Below are 12,911 nucleotides of genomic sequence, written 5' to 3' on the forward strand. Positions count from 1 at the left end.
AAAACTTTTCAATTACAGGTACATGATGACCTACCTGGCCATAGAAATCCAACTCAGAAAACAATAGAAACAAGGGTCACAGTGGGGCTTCTGAGACTGACCTGGATACGTTCTCCAAAACCTCTGTCCTCGTGAAGCCCAAGACAGAAGGAACACAGGGGACCTCTGTGGGCCAAGCTGGACCCACTGGAAAGCAGACAGGATGGGTTCTCATCTCCCCCTTGACCCCCACTTCAGCCTGCTCTGTGGGTTGGAACTGCCTGCCCAGCCTTGGGTGAAATTTCAGGCAGACCACATGCAAAGCTTTTCTGGTCACTCCTGGCTTATAAATAAATGGCTTCTTTTGCTGGGTATAAAAAGTGCGTCTGAAAACTCTTTCAGAACACCAACTCCTGCCCATCCAGGCCTCCTGTGAAACCTCTGCTTCATGCTGTCTTCTCTCCATCCCCCTAATTGCATTTTGGGTCTCCAAAGCTTTTGGGGGCTCCTCAGACATGCCATGTTGGGGGTGGGTGGTCTCTGACTGCAGTTCTTGGGCACGTACAAAACTCTCGAGCTGGTCACTCATGACTCTCCAACTTTCTATAGCCACTTCCTGCCAAGATCCACCTGGACCCTAGCAGGCAGCCTTTTGGGTGAAGTCCTTTACAAAGTGGTTCAGAAGTGGTTCCTTTCCTTGGGGTCCACACTTGATTCTAAGAAAACACACACCTCTGCCTTGCCTTTGGTGTAGATAACCCTCACCCGCTACCTGGCCCTCTCCCCTTACCTCCCACGCAGGCTGCCAGCTGGCTCACCTCCAGATGTTTCAGGTCTTGTATCTTCCACATTTGAGATTTCTAAGACCCCTCTGCCCCACCCCCACAACCTCTTGAAGCCCCCCTCACCAGGGTCAAAGTGAGAAGTGTGTTGGTTAATTTGATGTATCAACTTTCCTGGGACACGATGCCCAGATATTTGGTCAAACATTAATCTGGATGTTTCTGTGAAGGTGTTTTTTCAGTTCAGTTCAGTTCAGTTGCTCAGTCATGTCTGACTCTGCAACCCTATGGACTGCAGCATGCCAGGTTTCCCTGTCCATCACCAACTCCTGGAGCTTGCTGAAACTAATTTCCATAGAGTCACTGATGCCATCCAACCATCTCATCCTCTGTCATCCCCTTCTCCTCCTGCCTTCAATCTTTCCCAGCATCAGGGTCTTTTCTTATGAGTCAGTACTTCACATCAAGTGGCCAAGGAACCTAAGCCTCAGCATCAGTCCTTCCAATGAATATTCAGGACTGATTTCCTTTAGGATTTACTGGCTTAACTCCTTGCAGTCCTAGGGACTCTTAAGAGTCTTCTCCAACATCACAGTTCAAAAGTATCAATTCTTTGGCTCTCAGCTTTCTTTATGGTCCAACTTTCACATCCATACGTGACTACAGAAAAACCATAGCTTTGACTAGACAGACCTTTGTGGACAAAGTAATGTCTCTGCTTTTTAATATGCTGTCTAGGTTTGTCAGAGCTTTTCTTCCAAGAAGGTGCTTTCAGGATGAGAGTAACACTTAAACTAGCAGACTTTGAGTCAAGCAGATGACCCTCCTTAATGTGAATGTGTCTCATCATCCAAAGAGTTGAAGTTCTTAATAGAAAAAAGACTAACCTCACCCAAGTGAAAAGGAATTGTGCCAGCAGATGGCCTATGGGCTCAAACGACAGCAGTAATCCCCAACTGCTGGCCCGCCCTGCAGATTTTCGACTCAGCAAGCCTCCACAGTTGTGGGAGCCAGATCCTTAAAATGAATCTCTCTCTCAAGCTCTCTCTGTCTCTCTCTCCATATCCTGTTGGTTCTGTTTTTCTGTGTGTCTGACCTGGACAGACTCAAGGAGCAGCCTCCCATAGGGACAAATTCACAGTTGAGGGCACCCTGACAATTCCCTCCAAACAAAATCTGGCAGCTACTCTCATCTCTACCCTCTTTTTAAAAATTGAATGTTAAGACATGAAAACATTTATGTGATAATTGGGGAAGAGCCAGTGTCCTGAATCCTGCCTGTTGAGCCCTTGACATGGCATTCTCATCGTCTCTTGGAGTGTCCCGTGTAGGTGGTTGGATGCTGATGATGTTGTTCTTGGCTCCTGAGATTTATCAGAGACAACAGGAAGCAGTTGCTCCTAATATATAATTCAGTTCAGTTTGGTTGCTCAGTTTTGTCCGACTCTTTGCGACCCCATGGACTGCAACACGCCAGGCCTCCCTATCCATCACCAAATCCTGGAGCTTGCTGAAACTCATGTCCATTGAGTCAGTGATGCCATCCAACCATCTCATCCTCTGTCATCCCCTTCTCCTCCTGCCCTCAATCTTACCTAGCATCAGGGTCTTTTCCAGTAAGTTAGTTCTTCACATCAGGTGGCCAAAGCATTGGAGCTTCAGCTTCAGCATTAGTCCTTTCAGTGAATATTCAGTACTGATTTTCTTTAGGATTGACTGGTTGGATCTCCTTGCAGTCCAAGGGACTCTCAAGAGTCTTCTCCAACACCACAGTTCAAAAGCATCAATTCTTTGGTGCTCAGCTTTTCTTTATGGTTAAACTCTCACATCCATACATGACTTCTGGAAAAATCATAGCTTTGACCAGATGGACCTTTGTTGACAAAGTAATGTCTCTGCTTTTTAATATGCTGTCTATGTTAGTCATAGCTTTTCTTCCAAGGAGTAAGAGTCTTTTAATTTCATGGCTGCAGTCACCATCTGCAGTGATTTTGGAGCCCAAGAAAATAAAGTGTCACTGTTTCCATTGTTTCTCCATCTATTTGGCATGAAGTGATGGGACCGGATGTTATGATCTTTGTTGTTTTTTGAATGCTGAGTTTTAAGCCAGCTTTTTCACTCTCCTTTTTCACTTTCATCGAGGCTCTTTAATTCTTCTTTACTTTCTGCCATAAGTGTGGTATCATCTGCATATCTGAGGTTATTGATATTTCTTCCAGCAATCTTGATTCCAGCTTGAGCTTCATCCAGCCTGGCATTTTGCATGACATACTCTGCATATAAGTTAAATAAGTAGGGTGACTATATACAGCCTTGACATACTCCTTTTCCTATTTGGAACCAGTCTGTTGTTCCATGTCCAGTTCTAACTGTTGCTTCCTGACCTGCATACAGATTTCTCAGGAAGCAGGTCAGGTGGTCTGGTATTCCTATCTCTTTAAGAATTTTCCACAGTTTGTTGTGATCCATAGAGTCAAAAGCTTTGGTGTAGTCAATAAAGCAGAAGTAGATGTTTTTTCTGGAACTCTCTTGGTTTTTCTATGATCCAGTGGATGTTGACAATTTGATCTCTGGTTTGCCTGCATTTTCTAAATCCAGCTTGAACATCTGGAAGTTCTTGGTTCATGTACTGCTGAAGCCTGGCTTGGAGAATTTTGAGCATTACTTTGCTAGTGTGTGGGGTTGCAAAGAGTCGAACACAACTGAGAGACTGAGCTGAACTGAACTGAACTGAGATGAGTGCAATTGTGCAGTAGTTTGAACATTCTTTGGCACTGCCTTTCTTTGGGATTGGAATGAAAACTGACCTTTTCCAGTCATGTGGCCACTGCTGAGTTTTCCAAATTTGCTGGCATATTGAGTGCAGCACTTTCACAGCATCATCTTTTAGGATTTGAAATAGCTCAGCTGGAATCCCATCACCTCCATTAACTTTGTTCATAGTGATGCTTCCTAAGGCCCACTTGACTTTTCTCTCCAGGATGTCTGGCTCTAGGTGAGTGATCACACCATTGTGGTTATCTGGGTCATGCATATCTTTTTTGTATAGTTCTTCTGTGTATTCTTGCCACCTTTTCTTAATATCTTCTGTTTCTGTTAGGTCCATACCATTTCTGTCCTTTATTGTGGCCATCTTTGCATGAAATGTTCCCTTGGTATCTCTAATTTTCTTGAAGAGATCTCTAGACTTTCCCATTCTAATGTTTTCCTCTATTTCTTTGCACTGATCAGTTAGGAAGGCTTTCTTATCTCTCCTTGCTAGTCTTTGAAACTCTGCAGTCAAATGGGTATATCTTTCCTTCTCTCCTTTGCTTTTAGCTTATCTTCTCAGTTATTTGTAAGGCCTCTTCCAATAACCATTTTGCCTTTTTTTCATTTCTTTCTCTTAGGAATTATATGTAATATATACTTACATGTAAGTAAATTAGGTCCTTGTTACTATATCTCTATATAAATTGAGGCCCTGTGGAGAAAGTAATATTAGGAAGCAAAGGGAGCCTCACCACCTCCTGGTGGGACAGGTGGCCCAGTCCATGCTTCCCAAGGGCAGATATGGAAACACAATTTCTCATAACCATCCAGGAATTTGTAGAGTGTGAAGTTTCCAGGAATGAACTTAATGAAATAATGAGGGATTGGCTTCAGGATTTTGTAACAATCATATTTATCATAGTGTAGCTTAAAAAATAGCAAAATGAAGCCAACCAGGACCTCCCTGGCAGTCCAGTGGCTAGGACTCTGTGCTCCCAATGCAGGGGGCTGGATTTGATCCCTGATCGGGGAACTAGATCCCACTTACTGCAATTAAGAGTTCTCATGCCACAACTAAAAGATCCACATGCCTCAGTGAAGATCACAGATCCTGTGTGCCTCAGCTGAGACCTGGCACAGTCAAATAAAGAAATAAGCAAATACACACACACACACACACACACATTCACACAGCAAAAATGTAAACCTCCTCCAGGTCAGAAATTGCTATTGCTTCCCTTATATCCACTCTCCTTTCTTCTTTCCCGTGGAACCAATTTACTGGGGACAGAAATAAAACTGATTTGAAACCAACATACATTTTTCAGCTTCCTTGCAGGTGGAGGTGGCCAGGTGACTGACTCTTTGACCCAGTTTGGCCACCAATTGTTAAGTAATTCAGGGAATCTCCTTAAAGGAGGGCAGACTCGGCTGGCATGTGCCTGCCTATCCCGTGCTTTTCTCCTTCCCTGCATCTAAACTGTGGCTGTGATGGGTGGAGCTCTGGTAGTCATTTTGACAGATGGTGGAGGAAAAGCTAGAAGGAACCTGGGTTCTTAATGGCTTGAGAAGCTGCTGTCACAAATCTCCAGACTCCTTTCACACAAGAGCGAAATAAACCTCTGCCTTGTTAGGCTGTGTTATTTGGGTTTTTTGGTTACAAGAAGCTAAATTCAGTCCCAGCTGATATAGTATGCAAATATCCAAACAACAGGAGCATGATTAATTAATCACAATCCAATCATACTATAGATTATTTTATAGCCTTTAAATCATGGTGTAGAAAAATATTTAGTAATGTGATATACAGGCATATTTTGTTTTACTTTACTCTGCTTTATTGTGCTTCATAGAAATGGGAAAGGTTTTTTTCTTTTACAAATTGAAGGTTTGTGGCAACCTTGTGTTGTGAGATGATGATTAGGATTTTTTAGCAATAAAGTATTTTTAAGTTGAATTGTGTACAGTTTTGTAGACATACTACTATTGCATACCCAATGGACCACAGTGTAGTGTAAACATAACTTTTATATGCATTGGGAAACCAAAAAATTTTATATGCATTGGGAAACCAAAAGATTCATGTGGCTTGTTCTTCTACAACATTCACTTTATTATGATGATCAAGAACCAAACCCTCAATATCTCCAGGGTGCGCCTGTATTGTTAAGTCGGTTTCAAGATGCCATGTATATAAGATCCCAATTTATGAAGAGAGAACATGCAAAAACCTCTGGGTGGTGGTGATGCGGTGAGTTTTCTTGTGTTTAGTATCTGAAGTTTCCTAATTTTGTGATAGGAGAGTAACCGTGAAGCTTTTTTTTTTTTTTAAGGAAATTGTAGAGTTTTTAAACATATGAACAACTAAAACACTTGTGTTATTTTTTAAACACAAGACACTCCTGTATCTCTGCCAAGACTTTGCAGATCAAACGCTGTTACACTGTTTCATGAACCAGCCCCTTGGGATTTGCTGTCCCTTACCTTGTTCTCTTGGCTCCTGGGTCTGTCTGGATCGGTATCCTCCAAAGATGCTGTCTGCTCTGCGGCAAATTCACGGTCAGGGGTTCATTGGCAGAGTTCTCCTTTCCCAGTGGATCTGTGGCGTGTGAGAGACGTAGGGAGTTAGAAACCTGTGTCCCCTTCCAGGCGACTCCAAGAGGCTGTAGCCGCTGTCGCCCTGAGAGGGGAAGGAAGTGCAGTGAAAAGGGTGCCCTACCCCCCAGCCCCTAAGGGGAAAGTGCCACTCTGTGCTCTATTAAGTGACCTGGAATGCCATCGCTACGAAAGTCGTACTTACAGCACCAGAAATTTCACAGCCATGCATATAGCCATCCATCCGTGCATGCACAGTCGAAAAAAGAAACTCATGAATGAACCCGAAAACTTGGATACAAACCTGGTTAATGTCTCAGAGGACAATAGAACCATAACCACTGATGTTTATCCTTTCTACTGGACAAAACCCTTTGCAATTTACAGGTTGTTTAACATCTAACTTTACAATGTCCGAGTCCTAATAGATGTTAAGTAATAAATCACCTCCCCTAGAGTGTCAGATCAGCTTAGGTGGGATTGTCAGTTAATGTTCTACTATGACTTTGAATGGATACCCCTCAGCAAATGAAACGGAGATTGTCCTCACCTTCCAGACCCAGATCACAAACCGCTGACTCAGAGCACCAGCTCGTTTCCTTGTCAGGGGGTAGAACGGAGAGACCTGGTGCTGGGTGTCCTGGTCTGTCTGCTCCTAGGCAGCAGAGTGTTTTCTCCTTGGACTCTGAATCAGGGGATGCTGGGCTGTCTTGAGAGTTAGCTTCAAGGAGGCGAAATGACGGAGTCACTTTACAAATAAAACTGTGAGTCTAATGAGAGTATGTACAGTCTGGATGTCAATGGTGTCTTTGGTTGTGGGAGGATGTGCCGTGGTCCCTGTGTCTACACTGGGGTCAGCAGCCTCCGTTTGGCTTGGAGGCCACAAACTTGAGGCTCACACCTGCTAAGTGCTTTTAGTTGTGTCCAAGTCTTTGTGACCCTATGGACTGTAGCCTGCCAGCCTCTTCTGTCCATGGGATTCTCCAGGCAAAAATACTGGAGCGAGTTGCCATGCCCTCCTCCAAGGGATCTTCCCAACCCAGGGATGGAACCCACATCTCTTACGTCTAATGCATTGGCAGGTGGATTCCCCCATCATCAATCCCATTTCCCTTCCACCCTCATCTCAGACACAGTCCCACAACCACCTTTTCTTCTGCTCAGGAAGACCCCCACCCTGACCCTGGGCAGCTATATCTGCTCTCTCCTGCTTGCCACGCTCTAACTCTATAAGTCCCCAGTGGGGTAGCTGATAACTCCATGGGGCCATTACACACTTGAAACGTGGCTTGTGTGACTAAAGAAGTAAATTCTTCATTAAAAAAAAATTTTTTTTTAATTTAAGCTAATTTAAATTTAAATGTAAAAAACAGAGTCAATTTCATTATTGGAAAACTTTTGAGGATATTTGGAGTAATTTGAGGATTGTCTCTACTTTAACTTCTGGCTGTACATTTAATAACTTTTCTGGCTGTAAATGACTCTTTAACTGTGCATTTTATGAAATCTAAATCCAGATCGAGAATTTCCAGTGAAAATTTAGTATGCAGATTGAGAGAGACTGTAAGAATAAAATACTCAACAGATTTTCACAACAGTGGAAAAAAAGGAATATAAAATATCTCATTACTAATTTTTATATTGATTATTGACTACATGGTAAAGTGATGGTATTTTGGATGTATTGGGTTAAATAAAATGCATTGTTAAAATCAATTTTACTCATTTCTTCACTTTTTAATATTACAGAAATTTAAATGACTTATGTGGCTTTCACTGTGTTTCTGTTGGACAGAGCTTCTCTAACCCTCTTCTCTGCCCACGCTCTGGAACCAGAAGAATGTGAATTCTGGTTCAAGCCATATTGTTCACTAGCTCCATGATCTGGGATAAGTGACTCAATCTCTCTGGGTCTCAGTTTTTTTGTTTTTTTTTTAATCAGTAAAATGGGTATGGTAGGAACGCGATGCCTGCATACCTCAGCCACTGAGTACCTACAAGTGCTCGAACAAGTTAGCTGCTATTGTTTCTGGCCATGTCTTAGTGCAACCCTCAAGGCTCACCTAAAATATCATCTTTGTGGGGAAGGGTCTAGTTCTTTGCCTTTACCTCACTTGTAAACTTTGACGCATTGCTTGCAATAAAATGACATCATTACAGTATTGTGGTTTTTCTCAAAGGGCAGAGACTCCCACTTCTTTGTATGTGACTATGTGCTTTTAATTCTTTTAAAAATTTTATTTATTTCTGTGGCTGCATTGGATCTTAGTTGCAGCACGCAGTGTCCTTGTTGCAGTTCCTGGATTTTCTGGTTGTGGCATGCGGGCTCACTAGGTCCATGGCATGTACGATCTTTGTTCCCCAACTGTGGATTGAACCCACATCCCCTGCGCTGCAAGGCAGATTCTTAACCACAGGACCACCACGGAAGTCCCTGCTTTTAACTCTTATGGAAATTTTCAAACATATACAAAAGTTGAGAGAGTAAGGTAGTGTATCAACCACCCTGCTCCCATGACTATAGTCTTCCCATCACTGTATTTCTCTTGCTTCGCAGGGTACTCAACACACGATTCTGTTTGTGGTTGATGGCAGACCACCACACTTCCTTTGCTGCTCCTTCCATCGAGCAGTGGAGTCAGTTTCTCCATCTGCTTTCTTCTGGACTGGCCTTGTGAACTGCGTGGGCCATAGACTGTGGTGGAAGCGACTGTTGGGCTCTGGCCTGGGTCTCAAGACCTGGCGGCTTCTGCTCCTGCTCTCTGGGAACCTGCCACCTCGTGGACAAGCCGAGCTAGCCGGCTGGAGGGTGAGTGACCACGGGGAGCGGAGACAGACAGTCCCAGCTGAGGCCCTCTGGGACCAACTCACTCCCTAGCGACCCAAGAGGCTGTCCTTGACCTTCTAACCCCAGCTGAGCCGCCAGTCCACTGCAGAGGTCAGAGAAAGTGGCCTGGAACCAGGAGCCATCCAATCAACCCCCAGAATCAAGAGAAATAATAAACATCATTAATTCCGTCTCTATGTTTTAAGGGTGGCTTGACATGTGGCAAAAGGCTACTCAACAGATTTTAGTGCAAGTTTTGGAACCAGTTAACATCTCCCCAGCACACGCAAGGCAGCGTGCTGCCTGTCTCCCAGAGGCTAAGAAACTGTCACCCTCTCTACAACCCCAGCATGCTGTCCACCCAGCCCCTAGGCCAGCCATCGGCAGAGGGGGCTCAGCTCTGACAAACCCCATTTGTAAGTGTTTCTGGACTTATTCTGCTCAACAAATATGCTTTCAAATATGCTCTGAATATGCTAGATAAAATGTGCCAGGAACTGGTTTAAAAGATTAAGGGAAAGGGACTTCCCTGGGGGTCCAGTGGTTAAGACCCCATGCTTCCAAAGTGCGGGTCTCAGGTTGGATCCCTGCTCTGGGAACTCATGGAACTAGGATCCCATTTGCCATGCAGTGAGGCCAAAAAATTAAAAAAAAAAAATGAAGGGATCCTTCTGTAAAGCTATTCCTAAGGTATTGTTGTTGTTCAGCCACTGTCATGTCCAACTCTTTGTGACCCCAGGCATGGCAGCACACCAGGCTTCCCTGTCCTTCACTATCTCCCGGAGTTTGCTCAAACTTATGTCCATTGAGTTGGTGATGCCATCCAACCATCTCATCCTCTGTTGCCACCTTCTTCTCCTGCCCTCAATCTTTCCCAGCATTAATCCCAAGGTATTAATCTCACACATTTTCAGGGCAAAAGAAACTCTCTGGCTATCATGGCAATGGAGAGAGAACAGGATAGACTCTCACCACACAGGAAACACACGTTCCCGGACATCCATACACATAGACAGCACCAAGGCTCCCTCCTAGAAGGTATGGAATCCGGGGGTGTACTGAGCCCTGGAACAAGACATCTCTTTTAATTAGAAGCCAGTCCTATTGGGTCATTTGGGTCAACACTTCCTCCTGTAGTATCTGCATCATCTTATTGGGGGAATTTGAATTCTTTGGATAATGGCTTCAGAAAGTTCCGCCTTATTGGTCCTGTCCTTGATCATTCTCGATGCCTTTTATTCTCCTTTCATTTAATAGGGGCCTTTTAGCCCCACTGACTCCAGCTGGATATTAACCAGCAGCTGTGACCGCCGTGCCCAATACTGACCTGCTGGGTGGCTGGGGTTCCCCTCAGAAGTGCCTCTGGCTTTGCCTCTGCTTCTGAGTCTCACGGCATGATTGAAGATGGAGTTTCTCTGGATTGGCTTTGTATGGGATGCTTTGTCTTGTGCCTCCTGGTCGGTATGGGGCATTCTCGCTTCTGAAAGGACCTCAGGTCTCACACTGGCCGGCTCATCAACTGCCCATGAACCACTCACTGATTTCTTCTGCAGCTTCTCCAAGTCCTCAGAGTCCCTGAAATAAGTCTGATTGTTTCTAGGCAGGATGACTAGAGATCAGTAACCTTTCTCCAACATCCTTGGTTTTGAGTGCTCTAGAAGATAAAGAGACCAGTTTTCCATCAGGGTCATCAGGCTAAAGTTGCCATGCAGAACACGGAATTCTGCTCCCATTCAGATTTGATGAAATTTGCAATAATCTGTGCATCCTGGTGAACCACATCTTTGTCAACAAAAATTAAGTTTAACCACCGCAATTTAGATGCATTCATGTCTCATTTTATAATTGAGGTTTGTTCATTCTACTCAGAAGCTGCACTCATGAGGAAAATGCTGAAAGTGGCTTGTGGAGCTAACTTGCAAGTAAACATTTGCTGAATAATTCAAGACCGGGTAGCAAAACCGGTGCGGGGAGGAAAGGAAGATGTATGGACCCAAAAAAGAAAGAGCTGTGGGAAGAATAGGAAGGGCTGTCAGGGAGTGACGGGTCCCGAGACAGTAAATTTAGAGATGGGAAGTCTGAACCCTGCAAGAGCAATCCTCTTGCCGTCCACTGGGAGCCGAGTCTGGTGGGTGGCTTAGTGGCCTCTCTGATAAGATGAGGTTGTCCGGCAGCTGCAGGAAGCGCAAGGCATCCCTGATCCCACGGTTACCCCCTCAGTTGGAGTAACAGAACCGTTACCTCCTTCTAGGGTGACCGTGGGCTCCCTGGGTGGCACAGTGGTAAAGAGACCACCTGCCAATGCAGGAAACGCCAGAGACTCGGGTTGGACCCCTGGGTCAGGAAGATTCCCTGGAGGAGGGCATGGCAACCCACTCCAGTATTCTTGCCTGGAGAATCCCACGGACAGAGAAGCCTGGTGGGCCACAGTCCGTGGGGTCACAAAGAGTTGAACACGACTGAGCGTGCGCGTGCACACACACACACACACACACACACGCAAGAAGAATCAGCCCAGAGGCCGGAGCACTATGGTGTTAAAGACTGACAAGCGTTAAGATGGGATCCTGCCCTAAGGAAGCTCAGTTAGGGGCAGCGGGAGTTCCTTCACTGTCGAGGTCAGCTATGCAGCCCCAGCAAGACCCCCATGGTCCCAGCATCCAGGTCTCTGATCCGTAAATGCCGGGTGTGCATCGTGGGAGCGATCGGACAGGCGCTGTCCTGCTGGCTAAGCCCGGCATCCCTTGGAGAATCTGGCTGCATTAAAAAAAACATTGTTTCTTTATTTTTGGCGGTGCTGGGTCTTGGTTGGTTGCCGCGTGTGGGCTTTCTCTAGTTGTGGTGAGTGGGGGGTACTCTTCATTACGGTGCCAGGTTTCTCACTGCAGTGGCTTCTCTTGTTGTCGAGCACGGGCTCTAGAGCCAGGCTCAGCAGTTGCGGCTTCCAGGCTTAGTTGCTCTGGGATCTTCCCAGACCAGGGACTGAAGCCGTGTCCCCTGCAGGCAGGTTATTTATCACTGAACCACCAGGGAAGTCCCTGGCTGCAATTTCAGGTAGCCAGAGAGGACAGAGCAGTGGCTAAGAGGTCACATTTGGGTGCTGGCACCTGGGAGGGCATCGTTTATTACAGACACAGCAAGGAACCCACAGCTGGTGGGCAGGTTGGGCGATTTTCACTGAAAGCAGGTTTAACCTGAGTCAGCAAGGGTGGTTTAGTTGCTACGTTGTGTCTGACTCTCGCGACCCCATGGACTGTACGGCCCACCAGGCTCCTCTGTCCATGGGATTCTCCAGGCGAGAATACTGGAGTGGGTTGCCATTTCCTTCTCCAGGGGATCTTTCCAACCCAGAAATCAAACCCAGGTCTCCTGCATTGCAGGCAGATTCTTTACTGACTGAGCTATGTGGGAGGCCCTGGCGTCAGCAAGATGTAACTACAAAGAAAGTTCAACTGTTCTCGGACGATGACATAGAAGGGGAGAGGATAGGATAGTTCTGTCCCGGCCAGGTGAGCAGGGACCCCTGCTCTATGCTCTGGTGAGGACCTGCCCATCCACAAAGGGGCTGAGTGGGCGAGCAGAGGAGCCCCCGGAGGGACAAGGTCATTACAGCCATGGCCTCTGGGGCTTGGGACAGGAGGCGTTGGAATGAGGACCACAGGCAAGGACAGAATCCAGCTGTGGATTTCAGAGCTGTCTGAAGGTGGCCGTGAATTCCTGGGTCACTGGAGGAGTCCAGACAGAGACTGTTGGAACTCTAGGACTCAGTGACTCAGACCTATGCCCCTGACCTGGGCCTCCCAGGCCCAGGGCCTACACACTTCCATCCTGAGGCTGTTCTCAGCTTAGAGTTGATTGGGGGCAGTAAGCGGGCAGGCATCCCGTGGGCAGGTAATGCAGGAGTGAAGCATGTGCTGGGGCCAGTCTGAGGAGGTTTCTGAACTGGGTTGGGGAGTTTCTACTGAATTCTTGAGGAC

At 45.9% G+C, this 12,911-nt stretch overlaps 1 protein-coding gene across 4 annotated transcripts in view; it reads right to left on the reverse strand.

Moving 5' to 3' along the window:
- NGEF (neuronal guanine nucleotide exchange factor) overlaps positions 1-12,911 on the reverse strand; it is a 128,035-nt gene that overhangs the window by 83,975 nt on the left and 31,149 nt on the right. For 3 of the 4 annotated variants that reach the window (XM_044945290.2, XR_006552008.2, XR_006552009.2), the window contains exons 2-3: positions 10,262-10,588; positions 5,997-6,111 (exon numbers count right to left, since the gene is read on the reverse strand). In XM_044945290.2, the coding sequence (XP_044801225.1) occupies positions 5,997-6,111; positions 10,262-10,406 (260 nt within the window). In that variant the 5' untranslated portion in view covers positions 10,407-10,588. The remainder of the gene's footprint in view (positions 1-5,996; positions 6,112-10,261; positions 10,589-12,911) is intronic. The other variant, XM_044945291.2, reaches the window with a different exon arrangement.

The sequence above is a fragment of the Bubalus bubalis genome, chromosome 6 (genome assembly GCF_019923935.1).
Source record: "Bubalus bubalis isolate 160015118507 breed Murrah chromosome 6, NDDB_SH_1, whole genome shotgun sequence".
NCBI lineage: Eukaryota > Metazoa > Chordata > Mammalia > Artiodactyla > Bovidae > Bubalus > Bubalus bubalis.